Consider the following 20787-nt stretch of genomic DNA (forward strand, 5'->3'; position numbering starts at 1 on the left):
CTGTCTACGATCTCCTTACTTATGAGAGCTGCGATCTCCTGTTGCTCTATCGGGTCGGTGATGTATAGTCGTACTGCCGTGCTCGCCTTTGTCGGTTGCGGATTCGCACCTACAGCGACTGTTGCCCATGTAGTGGGCTTTTGGGCTGCTTTCAGCGAAGCTTGCTGGATTGTCTTTGGGATCTGGTGGGATAGCGCCTTTAGCGCGCCTAGTAGCTGGGCTATTGTGTTCTTGTATGCCCGGCTTGGGTGTTCCTCATTACCTAGCGTGTTTTCAGCTTCGTTGTACAGGTTTGTCCATGCTTGGTTAGTTCCTTAGTTTGTTCCCTGGTTAGTGCTCTCTTGATTTGCCATGAGGCGAGGTGACGATTGCCTAAATAGGCCGATCTCCTCCGCGTCTCCGCAAGTTCAGGGTCCACCGTCAGGGGAGTCGGATCTCAACTCTCCAGGCTTTTTGTACAGCAATTGCGCCGTCGCCAGCGTGAGCGGGTCGCTTCTGCTTTCGTGAGGTGTTCGTCTTGGTGGGAGCTCTCGAATGGTCCTCAGTGTGTCCCGCCGCTCGGAGAAGGTGTCTTTTTCGTCGTGCTTATATAGTTTTGCAAGGTGAAATCTACGCGAGAAACGCAAGTCCGCAAGGCGAGATGTTGCGGAAGTCGGAAAAAACCAAGTGGGAGTTAATTACTGCCATGAGGCTTCCAATCCTCCAAGCATTCAGTGTTCCAGTCTACTCAGTGTTCTAGTCTACTCAGTGTTCCAGTCTACTCAGTGTTCCAGTCTACTCAGTGTTCCAGTCTACTCAGTGTTCCAGTCTTCTTGGTCTGTCCCGCGATACTGCTCACTGGGACTGCAGAATCGGAAGAGGACATCAATGGGAACTTTGTGCATTCTTTGTTTGGTTAGGAGACGACCCGGCCTGACCGTTACGGAGGCTAGACTCGGGCTTTAAGTTCATGTTGTTTTCGTGTGACCTGCACTGCTGATCATCGGCAGACCTGCATCGCCCTCATACTATACCCACACCAGCAGGAGGCGTGTCCGCGGGCGCAGTGCAGTGGTGAAGAGTAGAGAAAGCATCGCGCGGATTGGGACACTGCCTGAACGTTCCGCTGTTGTGTGCTGCGTCTCATTGTTGATGCAGCGCCATTGACGGCAGCCGTTGTCCCCCGTTGGACGATCCATCCATCCATCCATCCATCCATCCATCATGGCTCGCAGCGACATGGACGAGTCGCAACCTCTCACTACATCAGGCGAAGCGAGAGCATCACACGAAGAAATGGGCCGACCTTCAGCCTCCTCCGCGTCGACCACGTCCTTCGTGCTGGAGCACGCATCGGACACAGCAGCCACGAGGGCCAAGGAGGCATTGTACTCGGACGGGCCGCACGAGGGCACAGAAGAGATGGATGTGGAAGAGCACATGGCCTGGCAGCGACCAGTCAAGCCAGCAGACCGCGCCTTTCGACGCGTCTTGTACATCCTGATCGCAGTTGGTTTGGTCGGCTGGGTAGCGGCCCTGTTCTTGTTTCTGGGCCAGGACAGACACATACCACACTCATCTCGCCCGCACGACCCGCATGCTACCAGCACCACCGGCAATGGCAAGAAGATCACATTAGAGCAAGTGTTGCATGGCGAATGGTCTCCGACAAGACACTCTTTGAATTGGGTAGCTGGGCCCGATGGAGAGGATGGCTTACTGCTGGAACGAGGAAGCATTGGCCGCGACTACTTGGTGGTGGAAGACGTGCGATACCGAGGCCAGGATCTTTCAGTGCAACGGCAGCACAGCACGACGTTGATGAAGACTGGCTTCTTCGTGGTCAACGGCATGTCAGTCTCTGTTGACGAGGCATGGCCAAGTCCTGATCACAAGCATGTGCTCGTCCAGAGCAGCTATCAGAGCAATTGGAGACATAGCAACACTGGTTTGTACTGGATCTTCGATGTTGCCACACAGACTGGTCAGCCACTGGATCCAGTGAAGCCTGATGAGCGCGTACAGCTTGCAACTTGGAGCCCAGACAGCAAAACAGTAGTCTTCACTCGAAACAATAACATGTTCATCAGGCACCTTGACCGGACCGCAGCCGATCCGATCACGTCTGATGGTGGCAAAGACTTGTTCTACGGCATTCCTGACTGGGTGTACGAAGAAGAAGTGCTCGCAGAGGGAGCTGCTACTTGGTGGAGTGGAGATGGCAAATTCGTGGCCTTCTTCCGGACAGACGAGAGCAGCGTCCCGACCTTTCCTGTCCAATACTTCTTCCGCAGTCCTACCGGAAAGAAGAAGAAGGCAGGAGAAGAGAATTATCCTGATGTTCGACACATCAAGTACCCGAAAGCTGGCGCCCCAATGTCTGTCGTCAGCCTGATGTTTTACGATGTTGGAAGAGCAGAGGTATTCACAGTGCCTGTTAGCAACGACTTTGCAGATAACGACCGCCTCATCACTGAAGTTGTTTGGGCGGGTGAGACTGGCAAAGTCCTCATCAGGTCTACCAATCGAGAAAGTGATGTCCTCAAAATGATTTTGGTGGATGCTGTTGAGCGCACCGGCAAGACCGTACGCGAGAGAGACGTACAAAAGCTTGACGGCGGCTGGGCAGAGATCTCTCACACCACTACGTTCGTTCCTGCCGATTCCAGCAACGGCCGCTTGCACGACGGCTATATCGATACCATTGTTCACGAGAACTTCGACCATCTGGCATATTTCACACCTCTGGACAACCCAGAACCCAAGATGCTAACTTCTGGAGACTGGGAAGTGGTTCAGGGTCCTTCTGCTGTTGACACCATCCAAAACGTCGTCTACTTCATCGGCACCAAGCATGGAAGTACCCAGAGGCACCTCTATACCTGCACATTAAAGGATGGACCGAACAGTGTCAAGCACGTCACTAACGTCGATGAGATCGGCTACTACTCCGCTTCCTTCTCTACCTTAACCCAATTCATGTTGCTGTCATATCAAGGTCCCGGTATTCCATGGCAGAAGGTACAGGCCACTCCAACCAATAAAGGAGGACTTCAGGAGTTCACCATTGAAGACAACAAAGCTCTCGGCGAGCTGGCCAAGAGGACTGAGCTGCCGGTTGAGATTTACTCGACTATCAACGTGGACGGATTTGATCTCAACATCGTGGAACGACGTCCACCACACTTCAACGAGAAGAAAAAGTATCCAGTCCTATTTCAACTGTACAACGGTCCTGGCTTTCAGAATGTGGATCGCAAGTTCTCTGTCGACTTTCAATCATATGTTGCGAGCAACTTGGGTTACATCGTCGTCACCCTCGATGGCTTAGGAACTGGCTACAAAGGGCGTAAGCAGAGGACGATTGTCCGCGACAACATTGGCTACTGGGAAGCATATTCTCAGATTGAGGCCGCGAAGATCTGGAAGGCAAAGAAGTACGTCGATGAGGAGCGTATGGCCATCTGGGGCTGGAGCTATGGCGGCTTCATGGCTCTGAAGACAATCGAGACCGATGCTGGCAACACCTTCAAGTATGGCATGGCTGTCGCACCTGTCACAGACTGGCGCTACTACGACTCGATCTACACCGAGCGCTACATGCATACGCCACAGAACAACCCAGAAGGCTACGAGAACGCCACCATCACGAACATCACAGGGCTGGCGGCTAACGTGCGATTTCTGGTGATGCACGGTGTCAGTGACGACAATGTCCACTTCCAGAACACGCTTTCGCTACTGGACAGGCTCGACATGGCCAATGTGCGGAACTACGATGTGCACGTCTTTCCAGACAGCGACCACAGCATTTATTTTCACAACGCGAACTCTATTGTGTATGGAAAGCTAAGGGACTGGCTGGTCAATGCCTTCAATGGAGAATGGTTGAGAGTAGTGGACCCGAGTCCGCTGCGTGCATACGAGGGATTGCCTTGACTTCTGCGGCTTTGCTTGCGATGGCCACCAGCTTTGCGCTTTCTCAACGTGGCAGAAGATCGAAGTAACATCCGTGAAGGGTTCCAACACAATCACGTGCCTACATGCTGTGTTTCCATCACATGAACATTTGTTGTGGGTCCCGCGGTTCAAGCGCAGACGCCACCATCAATCGAGTCCTTTTCATTGCATTGCAGATGCGTCAACCTCCACAGCTCCGACCAACGCCTCCATTCACTGCGGCAGTCCAGTGCATATAGTACAGATGAACTCCCGCCAACATAATGGAGGGAGACATCGCCAATCGCGAACCGATGATGACGATGACCGGCCGTGAGCATGCATCAATGCTGCCAACGCTACAAATCTCGAACCAGAATGAAGAGAGCCATGAGCCTCGCTACTCAGAAGACTGCACTCAATTCGCAGGCGAACCTTCCCGACGCGCAGCGATGGCTCGGGCGCGACACTTCAACTCGATCGGACGAACCCAGTACGAACCCAGCAGAACCGCCCGCTGCTTCGCGCGTCTTTAGCATCTAAGAGCTGCCCGACATGATCCTCTGCCAGCTTCCGGTCATCGATCTTGTTGTGCATGTGCGCTTCACATGCAGACGTTTTCGCGACACGGTCGATTCGACAGATTTCGATCGGGCCACCCTGCGAATCGCCGATGCTTCAGGTGTCCCGGAGATGATGCCAGTAGAGCTGGTGAGGCTGCGCATAGTACACACAGGTCCAATATCCGACTTGCTTTGGCACACGCGGTCCCTCAGCATCACAATATTGCTTGAGCGACGATTCAGGGCACCGTGCGGTGGCAGTCCCGTCCGCAGGACGCTATTCTTCCCACCGGTCTTCAAACAAATTCTGATCACATTGGGGATTCAAGCGGTGCATATGCCGCAATGTCAAGGGCATCACCTACAGAGATGTGTTGGACACAATCGAGGGCCTGCGAAAGAACAATGTCTCAGTTCCTCGTGACGGAAACCGAGCACCTAAGGCGACATATCGACAACCGCGTCAATCTTTTTCGGTGCAAGGTATGGCAGAATCGGCTTGAGGCCATTCCGTTGAGGCGTGGCATGAGAGAGAGAATACAGTGAGGAAGGACAAGGCCCACAAGTGGACATGCGGCGGACCATGCATCGTCGCACGAGGTTAACTCTCCCCGCCAGCGTTGATGCAGCCTCGCGCCACTCCAGCAGATGGGAGTGATCGATGCAAAGCACCTGTACTTACGGTCGCATCGCGTCTTATCTCTCCCACCAATCGAGCCTGGACCATAGATCAAAGTAATCAACAAAGTTATCAAAAAACAATTTCTTGACACAACTTGTGAGGTGACGAATTGCTTTTCATTGTTCGCCTATCATGATCTCGTGGTCGACTATCTGAAACGTGACCATTGCCGTAGCCATCATGTAGGATCCCGAACTCCCCAGAGCCCAGATCTACTTCAACGGAATGAAACGCGAAGAGTGGGTAGCACCGATACCTGGACGACCGTGCTTGACTGGCTTGCTGGAGTGGTTGTTAGAAGACATCATAGTCATGCAGATTGTGTCCCGACTTACTAAGAGATTGAGAATTCACCGAGGTAGTGACCAACCATCTCTGGCTTGACTTCCACCTGGTTGAACTCTTTTCCCGAGTAGACACCGACGACGGAGCCGATCATCTCTGGGACGATGATCATGTTACGGAGGTGGGTCTTGACGAGGTCTGGCTTCTCGTTTGGCTTGGCCTCCTGCTTGGCCTTGCGGAGCTTCTTGATCAGGCCCATGGGCTTGCGCTTGAGACCGCGGTTGAAGCGTCTGCGGGCACGGGCGTGGACGACATCGCGGAGCTGCTCGGAGGAGAGGTCGAGGAGCCTGTTGCGCATCATGTCAGCATTTCTGCTAGCCTGGGTGGCGCGTTTTTTGTGTGGTTGTCCAGATCACTCACTCATCGAGGTCAATGCCGCGGTAGGAGAACTTGCGGAACGCTCTCTTTCTCTTCAGCTCTGTTGCGACCCATTGTGATCAGCTATTGTTCCTTCGTCCATACGCCCTTTTGTGGCCTGTCCACAGGGTTTTGGCTTCTTCAGAAGATTTGGGGTGTGCGCGTACCAGCGGCCTCCTCGGCGTTCTAAGAAGATGTCAGCGCATACGTAAGAGATGACGGGGAGTGTAGTAGACTCACGTATTCGTTGTCGGCCATTGTTGCGGTTGGTTGGCGATGGCGTTGTGTTGACTTGACTGTCGCTAATTCAAGGAACGGACGAGGTGAAGCGGGAAGATTTGGGAAGGTGCGGCCAACGCCAAGCAAGCGCGCTAGGCAGCATTCAGGCATGCAGGGGTCCCACTTTAAGCACTCTTTCACATTCACATTCACATCCAACGACTCTGCCGGGAATAGGGAAGTTGTTTCAAAGAGCATTGAGAGACTGATGCACATTAACATGAAGGCCCAGATCGTCTGCAGCTCTGAGCAACAGCTATGGTATTTGTCTCGCATGAAGCGCTCTGTGTTGAGCAGCTCCTTATGCTTGACAAGTGAGAGAACTTCGAAACAGAATTCGTCGCCACTTAGACGTCCTAAGAGGTATGGTGCGGATGGTGGCAAGGCGTCTGCCCGACGGTACCTGATAAGGATGCAGCAAGTGAGAGATGCAAAGGCAAAGCTATACAAATACTTGATATACACCGCGAGCATGATCAGCTCTTTGCGCTACTCCATCCAACGCCATTCGCTAAAAGAACGCTAATCTATGCAAATGCTCGTATTGCAACAGTGGAAAGCTGCCTTCGTGTCTCCCATCAAAGCATCCAGTCAATGCTGTACAAGCAATGAGGGCAAAGAATGCAGCTTAATCAATACCGCTTCTTCGCAGCAGCGGTCTTACTAAGAGCCTCGAGCTTCTTCTTGCGTTCAAGCTTCTCACGCCGGTGACGCTCCTCCTCTGCCAAAGCTTCTTGGTCCTCTTTCTTGGCTGCGGCCAACGCCATGCGGTCTTCCTTCTCCATGTCATCGAAGCCCGCATCCATCATGTCTGACGACGCATCTGATTCATAGTCTTCTCCTTCTTCGTCTTCGGCTTCGTCCAGGTCTGACCAGCTGGCATAGCCACCGTACTTGTCCTGAGCCATGCCCTTCTTCGCTGCGGGCTTGGCCTGTGGCGCGCCTGGTTCGTTCTTCCGCATGGTGCCCTTGTATGTGAACTCCTGCCTCTCGACTGCCTTCTTCTCCGGCTTCTTCATTGTGCCTTTGTACGTAGACTCTGGCTTTTTCGACACGCCTCCCTTTGCATCGACTGGTGTGCCACTCCTGCTCCGGTCTGCGACGCCCGACTTCCCCACTCTCCCAGGAGCTGCCTTCTGCTGCTTTGCTGCCTCTTCCTGTCGCATGCGGTCACGCTTGGTGAGCTTCTCGACAGGTTTGTGCTTGATAGTACTAGAACCAGCAGCTTTGGCTGCCTCTTGTGCAGCCTTGGCCCTCTCGAGAATCGCGGCGAAGCCTTTCTTCGGCTTGATTGCACCATTCCCGACTGGAGGTGCAGAGGTGCCGGTAGCAGTCCCAGGTCGTGGCACTGGCTTTGGTACGGACTTCTGAGTATTCAATGCTCCGGCAGCGGGTCTCGCTGTGCCGCGATAAGGAGCTGCCGCTCCGTTTGTGCTCGGGGCAGGCTTTGGTGCAGATGGTTGGCCGTTGCTTTGTGTTACAGACCGCACAGGCACTTTGACCTCCGTCCTGACGACCTTCGCGTTCGGTCCTGTCGCCTGCTCCTCGGGCTTGCGCTTCACTCCGGCTACAGCATTGCTGGTGGCGGGTCGTGCTCCGTTGGTCAAGGCCGGTGGTTTCGCTATGCTGGAAGTGCCTAAGGACGGCTTTGTAACAGGCGCTTCGGGCTTCTTACCGCCGATCGAGTTGAGGAGGGAGGTGAAGGACTGTCTGTGAGTCAGTACGGCGTGCGCATGCGGTGTTGAAGAGTCACAGGCACATACCGTCATCGTAGGTTCCAGAAGCCAAGAATGCCGCTATCTGGAGAGTATGAAGTGTTACCGATGGAGCATATCCGATGCGACAGACGGGCTGTCTCTAATACTGTCGCAGGAGGAAGAATGGGGAGAACGCAGAAGGGAATGCAGAAGCCAGAAAGCTTTATGTGTCGTGGTTCAGTGAACGACGGCAGTCGATGGGCTCTGCATTGGGGTTAGTGCTAGCGGCCCCTCCCGTCTCTGGAGCGTACCGCCGCACCTTCCTCTGGAAAAGATATCTTGGCGGGCTCGCGGTGTGTCGAAATTGCCTTCGCCGACGCATCGCTGACTTTGCCTCACGACTTCGCGACATCTCATAAGAACCTAAGTCTCAGTCTGCTTCGGCTTAAATCGATTGAGTCTCGCGTTCACCTACAACAAACCACACAGTGAGCGCCATCAATACAACCACAATCCAGGACGACTGCTAACACAATCTCGAGACACCACCAAAATGAAGCACCTAGCAGCATACCTCCTCCTCCAGCTCGGCGGCAACGCCTCTCCATCCGCCGAGGACATCAAGGGCGTTCTCAGCGCTGTCGGCATCGAGGCTGAGGATGAGCGTCTCACCCAGCTCCTCTCTGAGCTCGAGGGCAAGGACATCAACGAGGTACGCGATCGCCATACTCGAAATGCGCCTGGCAAGATCTGTACTAACATTCCTTTCCAGCTGATCTCCGAGGGTTCCACCAAGCTTGCATCCGTCCCATCTGGTGGCGCTGGTGGTGCTGCTGCCCCAGCTGCTGGTGCCGCCGCTGGTGGTGCCGCTGCTGAGGAGGCTCCAGCTGCCGCTAAGGAAGAGGAGAAGGAGGAGTCTGATGAGGACATGGGCTTCGGTCTCTTCGACTAAGCGTATCGCACTGAAGAAGGATGGCTCGCAACTCGGGTGGTAGGGATGAATGATGCTACGAACGGACTACATGCCACGCACCGAATGCGGTTGCGTTAGACGATCCAGATGCTGGATGAAGGACATGCAGATACTCTTCGCGCAATGAAGCCAACTTGCCCGGCCAGAATCTCTCAACGTCCGTGATGTGCTGTCCGTCGTCGCTATTACTATTCCCAACACGCGGCACAAATCGATGTGTCTAGCGTCACCGAATTACAATCGCAGGCGTTCGCAGACTTGGCTGTGCTATAATACACTGATCTTCATGACATCTGCCGGTCATACTCTGGTGTATATTGTTTGACTTTGGATCAAGTCTGTGCAGTTACATTCATCGAGTCTCAACCCCCTTTGCACGCACCGGCCCTCAGCGTGTACTCAGCAGAGCAACTTACGGCGCAAGCGATTGCATGCATGTGATGATTTGGTGCTATTCTGACTGAGGCCAGACCGAGTCTTCGGTAGGCATGACAAGGGATGACTCGAAATAACTTGCGATGCATAGTGCTGGTCGAGACCATGTCCATTTTACTTGTGCTCAATGTGAGACGCAGCACCTCTCGTCAACAGAAGATAGCTAGTCGTGAAGATTGCTCGCGTGACACCCGGTCGTTATCTGTCAGCTGAGATGCTGTAGACAGCGGCGCGTTGCAGCCATCGCTCGGGAGGTCGTTCACGGCTCAGTACAGGTCGTGACTGCTTGCGTGGGTCTGAGCGCGCCCGAAGGCAAAGTAGCACAGTCTCATCCGCGGATGTGCTTGTGAGATGAGATACAGTCAAGCGCGGAAGTAGAGTCTTGGGTATCTTTTATGCCAAATGCTTTCCGTGTTTCATCGCTTCATCCAACGCCACGCTCAAATTCTCGACTCGCGATCAAAGAATCGCTGGAGACGCAACGTAGCCGGGCTACGCAAGCAATGATCTGCATACCTTGCCTTCGTAGCAGGTCACTGAGATCGCTTTGCGCATCTCGATCGCGCGAAGCGCCATACTGCTGAACATCGTCGTAGGCTGGTCGCAACCACTTCATTGCAGTAATGGACTACACGTTTGGTCAGTCTCTTCTGCAGCAGACGCGCTGTGCTCAACTCACCCTAGATAATCTTCTCTGATGCTGCCAATGGCGAACATCTGCCCAATCTCACCACGAATACCTTTTATCCGCACTCGTACTTGGGTGTCCTTCTCGATATTCTGCTCCGAGTTATCAGTGAAGGAGGGAGTCGAGCCTTCCACTGTGAACTTCAGGTTGGCAGGTATCATCTGTTGGCCGACCGTGAGCTGCGACGAACCTTTACGTCAACGCCTATCCATGTGTACTTACCGCCTTGGCCACGAAGACGCTCATGCCGCCAACGTCCACAAAGAAGCCGTTGCTCACCACACTGGTGACCAGCCCGTCCACTACCTCTCCTCGGAACGGCCGCCATACTAGCGCTCGGTACGATACTGTGTATTTTGCCATGCCTGTGCCCGGGACCAGCATCGGTTCGCTCACCTCGTCGATCTCGATGATCTGGATGATCATGAGAGTGCCCTCGATTGTACCTTCCAGATCGCTGTGTAATTGCTCCTTGATCTTCTCGCTTGCGCCGCTGTCGAAGAAGGAAGGATGCATAGTGAGCTCACGCTCTCGGTGCGCAATGAAGAACATGGCGTCGGTGTCGCGCGTTCTTCAGCGCTGTATGCGATGCGCGGAATGTCAAGAGGAAAGGGTGCAGATCGCGACTTTGTTACTGATGCGGTCGGATGATGAGATGGTTGGGAAGTGGGCCGTGATCGGAGTCGCAAAATGTGTGTTCCTCTGCTGCTACTTGTGATGTTGCTGGCTGCTCTCTCCACACGTTCACTCGCGCGCGTTGAGCGTGGTCGTGGTCGTGGTCGTGGTCGTGCTCGAAGGCTGGACAATGAAGTATGCTTGCGAAGAATGTGTCCAACCTGCTTGCGCCGCGCATCCCACAGTCGCAGATCTGGCTCCTCTGTGGTCTTTGAGTGAATGAACGTGAGTGTCGTGCGGACGCTGGAAGCCTGACAAGAATCTCGCGAGGGCGACGAGAGACAGAAGGTGCGTGGACCTCAAGCGACGCTTCTCTAACGGAAGTGGGCTGGACACGCGATCACATGACCCGAAGATCGATACAGCGACATGAGCGTCAAGCATACTGTGATCTGCTATTGACATCGACACTACACAATCATCGCCCTACTGGAGCTACTGTTGCCCTCTTCGCCCTCACTGTCAGCCTTGGCGGGCGCCTTCATCATGTCCAACGCCGTTCCTATGCTATGCTAACGCACCCCGAACAAATCCGCTATGGTCATCATGCGCGCGTGACTGCAATGGGCAGCATTGGTGCTTCGTCATGGTGGACTTCATAGGCAGTCTCGCGAAGAATCACCATGTCGTCACCCGAACTATCGCTTCCTAGGCTGCTCCCACTACGCCACTGCGAGACATCGTTGTGCGGCTCAGCTGAAACGCTTGTATAAGAGGTGACTCCAGTCGTGTCAGGGCGAAGCTTCAATGGTGGCGGATCTGCCACGTGCCATCCATGTGCTGTCGCTGGTGGCATTGGTGGCTCATCACCTCTACAGCCGTCTGGTGTCGTCTTTGCGCTTCGATCTGTGCGACTTGTAGTCGGTGATGCGGATTTGGCTTTCTCTCCTCTTGACGACTGGCCAGAGGAACCGGAGACATTGGAGAGGCCGTAGCTACCCTCGCCCTTGCCCCGTGCGAATCCCATACCAAACCCGGTGTTGTAGCTATCGGTGTAGCTCTTCATTGCGGAAAGCGTACTCGAGCCAATCGCATAGGCCATCTCAACCTCCATCCAGATGAGCACGAAAGCGCTGTCGAGTCCAACATCTGCACCCGGCTTCTCAAGTTGCAGGGTGTACCTGATAGAAAAGAGTACAAGGTCAGTAGATGTCTCAGACACGCGGAGATGCCTAACACCCTTCAGTCTGCTTACCAGGTGCGAGCGAGGCAAAAACATAGTGCTCTAGAAAGTATGTCAGTATCGCTGTATCAAGGCGGTAAGCTCGCTACTTACGGTAACCTCACCCAGAATGCCACTAGAATCATCGCCTTCTTCTTCATGGGCATGTGGAGATTCCAGACCAGATGGACAGGCAGTATGAGAAGTAGGAGTTCCGTGAGGAGATCTAGAGCCGTCACAGCTTGCCATCGCGCACCCTGCCTTTGCATTAGCGAGCTCTGTCGCGCTGGTACCAGATCGACCGTACCTGCGATGGACATGTGGCGGTGTTCCGATTGAAGGCCCAATAGTACCCAGAGCCCGAAGGGCACCCGGCAAGAACAACGATGATCGATAAGACACCGATGAGCGCAACGAGGCCGTTAAGGGTGTGATATAGCAGGATTTGAGTGGGCGTCTTGGTGATTCGGCTAAGGAAAGCCAGCATGGCGCATTTTGAAAGGTAAAGGGCGACGAAGAACAGAGCGATACTCGCTAGTGATGCCTAGACGATGATCAGCATCAACGGTCAGTACTTGGGGATTGCTTGAGCTCACCTCATTGAGCTTCCGCAAGTCGCCGCTCATTGACAACGCATTGAGGCCGGACCATTGCTTTCCCAATCCTTCTTCAACAGCAGCATACGACGAGCCGAATTGGCCGAGCGAGAGCAACGTCGCGGCGGCGATGACTGCATCGTCTCGGCCGTATGCACTCTTCCTGATCCATGCACGCAGCAAACCAGCGCACGCGACGAAGATCAGGCAAATGCTGATGGTGAATAGGGCAGCGTTCTCGTGACCTTCTCTTCGAGGCATCTTGAGGTGCTGTGGATCCTCGGCGCCTGGTGTCGTAGTCCGCGGGCAGCAAAAGTCGTTTCAGCGGAACGATGTGGTGTTGAAACCTCGTTTGAATTTCGAGATCTTCGGGGCAAACGCGCGCGGGTATGAGGCGGCTAGAACCGCCACCTGAGTGCAGCAGTGAATGCATGTGTTTACTTGCCAACAGCCTCCGTTTGAAGCAAGTCTACGACCGTGTCACCAGTTGCAACCCCCGCACGGCGTGTGCAACCACACGCACTCTCACGAAGTCGGGTGAGCAGGACAAGATCGAGCGTGAGGTGCTTCGAGTCGACGCGAAAGCAGGCGGGAGCGGGCAGTTTGCAGTAAGAGGTAGAGTGAAGGGGAAGGGTAGGGCAAGCGGCTTCACCTTGCATCGTTTGCTCAAAGACAGCATCCGAGAAGTCCGTCTCTCTCTCGCAGCGTCCCTGACATGACACCCAAGAGATCTCGGCAGATATGCAGCGTCAAGCGTCTGCCCATCCTCCATCGAAGTGCTGGTTGCACGACTGCCAGGGTTTGCAGTGTCGCAGCAGCGGCTGGCCGCCGCAGAACGGGGATTGCGAGCGTTTTGTACGCCCTCGATGGAGTGCACGGTGCGTCGCTCTTCCTCGGCCCTTGGTCGCGATGGAGGTTCGTGTCACGCAGGCGGATGCAGTTCCCGCGACTTTGACGAGCGCTGTGTAACGCGAAATCACGCTCTCGGACAATTTGGCAAGGGGGGCGCACTTGATGCGCGCTATGGCTGCTGGCATGCAATCAGGGCTCGCAAGGCCAATGCCGCTGCCCTACGCACGTCGAGGGACATGGCGTCACTGAAACCCGGATCGTGGCACATTGCGCTTCGAGGCAGTGATACCTGTCAGCGGCGACGAGATGTCTGGCTGTTGCGCGCGCTGCATTATCCCGTTGGGCGACGGTGCGCATCACGACCGCCAGCCAATTGGCCGTGTACGTAGTTCGATGTCGAACGTTGCACAGGCCCACGACGATGCCAAGATGCCGGGGCGGAGATCAGATTTGCCTGGGGCGGCGACATACATCATACATGTATGCTAGACGTGTGAATGCGAAAGTGACAGTCCTTCTCGGCAGGCTCGGCAGCAAGCCGTTTGGCGCGTCTCGACGATTTGCTGCGGCAGGCACCTTTGGACGTGACTGCCACGCTTCGTGTGCGACGTCCAACGGCTGTAGTGGCGCGCGCAACAACCTTGCTCGGCGTCCCATCTGGATCTGCCCACTGCCCACTGCCCATTCAAGAACTCCCTCGCCTTCAAGTTGCTCGCCCTCGCCCTGTGCACAACAACACTCGAACTCACCGCTCGCTGCTTGGGCCTTCTTTCCTCGCTCCGCACTCCGCGACCATGGGACACCCAACCGCATTGCCAGCCTACAGGCCCGAGGACGAGGTTTCGCTCGAGGGGCTCCAGCACGACCACGATGCCGTGCTGCACGAGAAGAAGGGCAGCACTTCCATCGATGGCGCCGACATGACTCGCATGGGCAAGGAACAAGAACTTCGAAGAAATTTCAAGTTCGTCGGCATTGTGGGCTTTGTCACCATTTTGCAGGCCACATGGGAGAACGTGCTGTTGTCGAACTACTTCGGTCTTCTGAACGGTGGAACGGCGGGCGTTATATGGTAGCTCCAAGAATGCCCTGCTACCGCGTCTCTTGCTGACTGTCCGCAGGTGCACCGTTGCCGTATGGCTGCTAATGCTTTGTATGATTGCATCTCTGTACGTTCGCCATTCCGCGTGGCAGTTGCAGTAGCTCTCAGCCCGACATGTGCTGACGTCGTACAGTGCAGAAATGGCTTCAATGGCACCGACTTCCGGCGGTCAATACCACTGGGTCAGCGAGTTCGCTCCGCCCTCGTTGCAGAAGCCTCTCAGCTACGTCGTCGGCTGGTGTTGTTGTCTTGGCTGGATCGCTGGTGTACCTTCATGCTGTGTGCAGCTGGCCGGCATGGTCACCACAGTAAGTCATCTGGCGAGAGCAGGTCGATGTGATACTGAACACCTGCAGATGGTCCTTCTCGTCCACCCCAACGCAGATGTGAACCAGCTGTGGCAAGCTACGTTGTTGCTTTTCTGCTTCATCGTGATGGCAGCGGCGTTCAACATTTTCTTCGCCCAGCATCTACCGCTTGCCGAGGGCATCATCCTCTTTGCTCACATCTTCGGCTTCTTCGTCTTCCTGCTCGCGTTCTGGATACTGGGTGAACACGGTAAGCACCTTCACGACGACATGCCGTCGTGCCGCACTTGCTTGATTGCACATCTGACCAAAACTGTAGCTCCAGCATCGAGGGTTTTCGCCGAGTTCCAGTAAGTTCATTCCAATTTTGCTCTGGCTTCCAGACTGACTCAACGTAGTGACGGTGGCGGATGGGGCAACATTGGGCTGTCTTGTCTTGTCGGTCTCTCAACGCCAGTCTGGTGTTTTATCGGTCCCGTGAGCCGTCTCGTTCCTTCGCGGTGAACACTTGCTGACCTGTAGCGCAGGACGCCGGTGCACATATGTCAGAAGAGCTGAAAGATGCTTCTGTACAGCTCCCGCGAGCCATGATGTGGGCGACAGTGCTCAACGGCGTGCTTGGCATAACCATGCTCATCACCTTTTGGTTAGTGACATTTTGCTTCCACTGACACTCACTGACTGGCGTGTAGCTTCTGTATCCACGACATCACCGAGATCACTGGCGATGATGTTGGAGACTTTCCCATCATCGCAGTCATACAGCGAGCAACTGGTTCGCACGCGGCCACTATAGTGCTTGGAACGCTCCTCATCGTGCTCTTATTCTTCTCGACAGTGACCACTGTTGCCAGTGCATCTCGTCAGATTTGGGCATTCAGTCGCGACCAGGTATATAATCACGTCGTCTTCCACTGTGAGCATGCTGACACTGCACGCAGGGCTTCCCATTCTCCGACTGGATCCGGAGGATTGCGCCAAAGTATGAGATTCCTGTGAACGCTGTAAGTCGACTGCATGATGCCCGCACGCTACTGTTGCTCAATAGCTAACAGAGATAGGTTCTCGTCGCCATGGGAGTATCACTCGTCGTCTCCGTGATCAACTTTGGCTCGGATAAGGCCTTTTCGGCTGTCGTCGGTGTCTCGAATGCAGCTCTTGGATTCTCCTACATCATATCCATTGGCTGCATAGCACTGAAGAGACTGCGAGGACAGCCATTGCTTCCAGCCCGATGGTCGCTAGGCCGCTGGGGTGGCTTGATCAATGGCATCTCTCTCGCCTTCCTCGCGGTGATCTTCCTGTTCTCTTTCTTTCCGACGAGTCCGTTGGCAGGCAGCCCAGATTGGGCGGCAAACTTCAACTGGGCCATCGTCATCTTCTCGGCGACGTGCCTGCTCGCGTTGGCCTACTACGTCTTCGGTGGCAGTCGCAAGTACGTGGCACCAGTGAGCCTGGTCAAAGAAGAGTGACCTCTTCATGACCTGACACTTCGACAATCGATGAAAAGTGGTGACAGCAGAGAATGAAGGTTGTTGTACAAGGCCAAAGTGACGTGCCATGAGACGGGAATGTATGTAACGGGGAGTTGAGATTGCGGCTGAGATGCTTGGCTGTTTCTGTTTCGAGATGCGACTTCCTTTTCTCGCCAGATATTACAAACAATCACTTCTCACCCCATCGCTGATATTCCACCTTTGGCATCAAGCTATCATGCTCATCGCTAGATACAGGACGCATGACTGCGGACGACATAATGGGATCCCAGATGATGCTAGCAACTCATGCTTCCACCCTTGAGTTAAACCATCTTCGCCGCGACTGACTGGTCCGCCCAAAGGTCATTCACATGGTTTGCCAGTCCGATCTTGGATCACCGGAGCATCTATACTGGTCTTGAAGGAAGAGGAAGCTTTGGCAACTAGACTGGACCTTTGGTTGCTACCGTGATTTGATTAGATCCCACACTTCAGCACTCTGCGCTCTCGCAGGCCCCCGGCGATTCAAAACGCGACCACGAAGTCTGGACACACCGTCATCCGCTCTCGTCGATATCTACAATGTACTACTACGTGCTCTGTGGACAAGCCTTCATCAACCCTCCTGTCATGGCTCTAGGCTGCTGAGTACCCTCGACGTAGCTGAGAACGCTGTCCGCACAGCCGTCGGATAGAGGCTTACACCTCCACTTCGAGACCTGTACCTTGGTCACCAGTACCTTCAGGAGCGGCACTGTGTTGATTCGAGTCAGCAGACGAAGTGAATCTTTCCATGCGCATTCACTCACGCAGAAGTCGGTGCCTTGTTTGCCATTCTCGGGCTCGCAAGGAGAGCCTGGCTCCAGCGTAGGATAGTTTGTTCCATCGGGGCACTGATAGCCCTTTAGTATTGCTCAACTATTGGGAGTGCCATCAACTTACAAACCAGTGTACTGAGTATGGATCTCCTTCACACGAGCCCCTTCTGCCAGTTCTCACACAGGGCCTTGAGTCTTGAGCAACGATCGCGGTAGCTAGGAAAGCTACTATAGCAAGAATGGCGTGCATTGTGAATACGGTCCCACAGCCCACAGTCCCCTAATCATTGGAAAGCAGGTCTTCTTTATATGGCCCCTTTGATCTCACGGCCGCGCGCAGCCCTCGGCGACTGGCCATGGGATTCACTCGTTGTCAGGTGCGACATAGTGCCGGCAGGATACAACTTGCCTCTTTCGCGTAGCTTCTAACATCGGTGGCCAAGAAGGTAGAAACCAGGACCTCTCTACTATCAAGGCTGCATCGTCGGTCTTTGCAGGCCTCGCTCTGGTCTACACGCCGCTCGTCTTGCTTATCTTGCTTCCGGTGGAGATATGTCTGCCTAAGCTTACGATTTCGATTGCTAAGTTGACCTATTCCTATTGCACCTGGGATGCCATTACTTTGCTACCGCGCGACAGAAGGTAGCTCCTCAGCTACTCGTGTCGCCCGCCCACCTCCGAAGAAGGTGTTGTCCACCTCAACGTAAATTACGTGCTTAACACGTACCTTAGCATCGCGCTCTTAATCTATTACAGCACTACTATATTATATTGGATTATTACGATATTAAATGTCACCATACCGGCGTACATTCACTTAAACCCGTAGGCACGTACCTAGACCCCGCGCCCGCTGACTAATCCGACTAGCGGCTTGGCGCCCGTATATAACTCTCGCGCCCTCCGCGCCTCTCTAAGATAGAACATCTATTCGACTTGTACCTTACCCGACTACGTACTTATACCTACTTATAACACTTTAGATAGATTATTACTAACGTATAGAGAGATATAAGAAGCTATATTCGGGAGATTATAGAGAAACCGTAATAGTATACGAGGAAGTACTAAGATTAGGTATCGTACTCGCTAAGTCGTACCTTAAAGTAGATTATAGCTAATATAGTAATAATAGCGAGATAGACCGGTACCGGCGTACTAGGCGTAAGTATAGAGAATACTAATAGACGCGTTTATTACGCGTCCCTTAATAGATTATCCTTCTTTACCCTACTACCTAATCCGCCCGATAACGATAGCGTGAACCCGGCGACGTAGACTTTAGGACGTAACGAGGATATCGTAAATAAGCTCCTCGACGAGAATAACTAGTACCGTAAGTAGTATAAGAAGGTATTCGACTAACTTAAGGCGATTAAGGAAGAGGAGGTCGAGATAGAGCTGAACTTAGCTAACCTATATAGGGCGGAGTTTATCGAGGATAAGACAGAAGATAAGGGTACTAAGGTACTAAGGAAGAGGAGGGTTACTATCGACAACTTCTAGGAAGCCTTCGACTCGTTAAACGGGTTAAATATAGACAAGTTCAAGAAGACGGTTAATAACTATCCCTAGTAGATCTATAAGATCCTCTATAATATCGAGTCTAATTACCGACGTACGTATAAACTTAATACTACGCTCAATATAGCTAACCGTATTAACCTCCGTAAGGCGTAAGATACTAAGGACTAGATAGACTAACTCGAGGATATAATCGATACGGAATAGGCGACTAGACAGTCCCTAGAAGAGGAGGTTACGTAACTAAAGGAGGAGATTGCTAAGCGCGATAATACTATCGTTATCGACCTAGGCGAGCTTACGAGGGCTAAAGATATAAAGAAGGTATATTATACGTAGTATAAGGTAGCGGAGAGTAAGCTAGTAGGGACCGAGACTAAGCTCGTAGTAGTCGAGAAGCGTATTACTAAGCTTAAGAAGTAAGAGAAGGACCGTAGCCGGTCTAAGGAAAAGTAAGACCTACTACCTTAGCGAACCGAGTCTAAAGAGTTACTAGAGCGTCGGTAGAATAGAGGTAAGCCTAATAAGAAGAAGTCGGGCCCGGATTTATCGGACTTATTAGACGACGAGGACGACGGTAATAAGGGCCGTAAGAATAGCTATAAGGACGGTAGTCGTAAGGGTAGGAAGAATCGCCTAAGTACCGACTTAGATAGTAACCCTATCTCCGTATATACGACTTACGACGCCGATATAACTACTAGTATTAAGTCCTCTAACGAGCTAAAGGCCCCTACTAAGTTCGATCTAAAGAGCGACAATATAAAGTTCTAAGAGTAGTAGCGTACTACCGAAGCTAAGCTCTAAGCCTCTAAGTACTATACCGTAAAGAACCCCCTTTAGAACGTCTAGAGCTAGTTAAAGAACGGTAACGTACTTTACTACCGAGCGGGCTATACTACCGAGCGGGCTACTTTTACTAAGAACTATACTACTTCTATAGATATAGCTATATAACTACTATTATAGCTATTAAATAGGTATAGTATATATATATACGGAAGTTAGGACACGTAATAGGGAAGGAGGAATGTAAGGGCGCGCGTACCATAGGGTCCGAATGAGATAGTTGTTGTTCTACGAAGCTACGAAAGAGGAGCGCGAGGCGCGGCGAAGTTATAAAGTAAAGCCAAGCCGCGCTAACCCGATGCAGAAGGTCCGCGGTTCAGCCGGGCCGACGCAGCTACAGTGAGGGGTCGCGGGCTGCCCGTGACAGTACCCCCCCTCCCAAAACACGCCTCAGTCCTCTGAGCGTTATTCACCTTGTGAGGCCACTTGCCTGTCGAGCTCCATAATCGCGCGAACGCCGAATCATCCTCTAGTGCCCTGTCGTCATCCGATAACATCGCATTCGCTCTATCAAGACTATCCTCGACCGGCTTCCTTCGAGAAACATGTTGCCTAGTTAGCTGGCTTGCCCCAGATCTAAGTCTGTCTTCGGCTCGCACTCGCGTATGATCCTTATGACCAAAGTTGGGTATCATTGCAGGCTCTGTAGGCTCCACTCGAGTATCGAATATGTGCGGAGCAGATTCTATTAGAGGCAAGGCTCGAGGCGACTCATTCGTGACGGTGTCTTTCGGAATGACCCTGATCGAGTTGAGCCCGAGTATCTCAGTGGCTGGTAGGGACCAGTCAGATGGAGCTGCGAAGCCTACAGGCGTAGACAACTCCGGCCGGTTATGGTGAAAGTCTGCAACAGCGGCGGCTGCGTGTTCAAGCATGTCCTCTGCAGGTTGCCAGGTCTCACCATCCTCTTCGTTCTGATATCCAGCCCATTTCACCTTGTACCATGTATCTACTTTGCGCTTGTGCCCCTTCTTCACCTTGCCTGCCCGCTTACGGGTGTACATGTCAAGGATCTTTTCCACCTCGTACATGTGCGTAGGTGCTGCCACTACATCGGCTGCTGCATCAGCCTCGGTGGTGTCAGGTTCGATAGTTATCGGTGGTGGCGGCGCCAGATGCTGCCCTTCAAGTGGTGGGAAATCGGGGTGGTCGGCTCGTTGTAGTAGTGAGGTGTGGAAGCAGTTATCAAGTCCTACTAGAGCGTCTGATAGTTTCAGTCGATAAGAGAGTCTGGCCGGCATAACTTCCGTGATCTGGTAAGGGCCGGCATATCTCCTGTCCAGCTTCTTAGATGGTCGAGTCGTGCGGATGTTCTTGGTGCTAAGATACACCCAATCACCCACCTTGTAGTCTGGAGGAATGCTTCGGTGGCGGTTTGCTGCCTCTGCTTGGAGAGCTTGTGACATTCGCATATTCTCTTGAAGGTGTTTGTGAAGCTCGCAAATTCGACGCACAAAGGTTTCTGCTGATCGCGCGTCCAGTCGCT

The 20787-nt window shown here is 53.3% G+C and overlaps 10 protein-coding genes across 10 annotated transcripts; 5 read left to right on the plus strand and 5 right to left on the minus strand.

Annotated features, from left to right (window-relative positions):
- Positions 1-1203: 1203 nt before the first annotated feature.
- On the plus strand, positions 1204-3918 carry CLAFUR5_00786 (putative dipeptidyl-aminopeptidase B; the record flags this gene model as incomplete). Its single annotated transcript, XM_047899934.1, has 1 exon — positions 1204-3918. One exon carries the CDS (start codon positions 1204-1206, stop codon positions 3916-3918), a length of 2715 nt encoding a protein of 904 aa, XP_047755592.1.
- Positions 3919-5375: 1457 nt separating this feature from the next.
- CLAFUR5_00787 (40S ribosomal protein S15) lies at positions 5376-6123 on the minus strand (the record flags this gene model as incomplete). The annotated part of the gene is made up of 5 exons (XM_047899935.1): positions 5376-5445; positions 5499-5795; positions 5869-5926; positions 6033-6051; positions 6106-6123. The coding sequence occupies 5 exons, from the start codon at positions 6121-6123 to the stop codon at positions 5376-5378; spliced, it is 462 nt and encodes a 153-aa protein (XP_047755591.1).
- A 653-nt stretch (positions 6124-6776) lies between these two features.
- On the minus strand, positions 6777-7913 carry CLAFUR5_00788 (uncharacterized protein; the record flags this gene model as incomplete). The annotated part of the gene is made up of 2 exons (XM_047899936.1): positions 6777-7850; positions 7908-7913. 2 exons carry the CDS (start codon positions 7911-7913, stop codon positions 6777-6779), a joined length of 1080 nt encoding a protein of 359 aa, XP_047755588.1.
- Positions 7914-8394: 481 nt separating this feature from the next.
- Positions 8395-8793, plus strand: CLAFUR5_00789 (60S acidic ribosomal protein P2; the record flags this gene model as incomplete). The annotated part of the gene is made up of 2 exons (XM_047899937.1): positions 8395-8553; positions 8614-8793. 2 exons carry the CDS (start codon positions 8395-8397, stop codon positions 8791-8793), a joined length of 339 nt encoding a protein of 112 aa, XP_047755587.1.
- Positions 8794-9861: 1068 nt separating this feature from the next.
- CLAFUR5_00790 (DNA-directed RNA polymerase II subunit rpb7) lies at positions 9862-10489 on the minus strand (the record flags this gene model as incomplete). The annotated part of the gene is made up of 3 exons (XM_047899938.1): positions 9862-9877; positions 9929-10098; positions 10160-10489. 3 exons carry the CDS (start codon positions 10487-10489, stop codon positions 9862-9864), a joined length of 516 nt encoding a protein of 171 aa, XP_047756801.1.
- Positions 10490-10627: 138 nt separating this feature from the next.
- Positions 10628-10831, plus strand: CLAFUR5_20002 (uncharacterized protein; the record flags this gene model as incomplete). Its single annotated transcript, XM_059462861.1, has 1 exon — positions 10628-10831. The coding sequence occupies one exon, from the start codon at positions 10628-10630 to the stop codon at positions 10829-10831; it is 204 nt and encodes a 67-aa protein (XP_059318856.1).
- A 325-nt stretch (positions 10832-11156) lies between these two features.
- Positions 11157-12631, minus strand: CLAFUR5_00791 (uncharacterized protein; the record flags this gene model as incomplete). Its single annotated transcript, XM_047899939.1, has 5 exons — positions 11157-11733; positions 11808-11837; positions 11889-12031; positions 12082-12318; positions 12371-12631. The coding sequence occupies 5 exons, from the start codon at positions 12629-12631 to the stop codon at positions 11157-11159; spliced, it is 1248 nt and encodes a 415-aa protein (XP_047756802.1).
- A 1385-nt stretch (positions 12632-14016) lies between these two features.
- On the plus strand, positions 14017-14986 carry CLAFUR5_00792 (uncharacterized protein; the record flags this gene model as incomplete). Its single annotated transcript, XM_047899940.1, has 4 exons — positions 14017-14294; positions 14458-14632; positions 14681-14882; positions 14952-14986. 4 exons carry the CDS (start codon positions 14017-14019, stop codon positions 14984-14986), a joined length of 690 nt encoding a protein of 229 aa, XP_047756799.1.
- A 188-nt stretch (positions 14987-15174) lies between these two features.
- Positions 15175-16104, plus strand: CLAFUR5_00793 (uncharacterized protein; the record flags this gene model as incomplete). The annotated part of the gene is made up of 4 exons (XM_047899941.1): positions 15175-15278; positions 15325-15523; positions 15574-15636; positions 15694-16104. 4 exons carry the CDS (start codon positions 15175-15177, stop codon positions 16102-16104), a joined length of 777 nt encoding a protein of 258 aa, XP_047756800.1.
- Positions 16105-16700: 596 nt separating this feature from the next.
- On the minus strand, positions 16701-17178 carry CLAFUR5_20003 (uncharacterized protein; the record flags this gene model as incomplete). The annotated part of the gene is made up of 2 exons (XM_059462862.1): positions 16701-17003; positions 17053-17178. The coding sequence occupies 2 exons, from the start codon at positions 17176-17178 to the stop codon at positions 16701-16703; spliced, it is 429 nt and encodes a 142-aa protein (XP_059318857.1).
- Between the last annotated feature and the right edge of the window lie 3609 nt (positions 17179-20787).

Source organism: Fulvia fulva, chromosome 1, assembly GCF_020509005.1.
Source record: "Fulvia fulva chromosome 1, complete sequence".
Lineage (NCBI taxonomy): Eukaryota > Fungi > Ascomycota > Dothideomycetes > Mycosphaerellales > Mycosphaerellaceae > Fulvia > Fulvia fulva.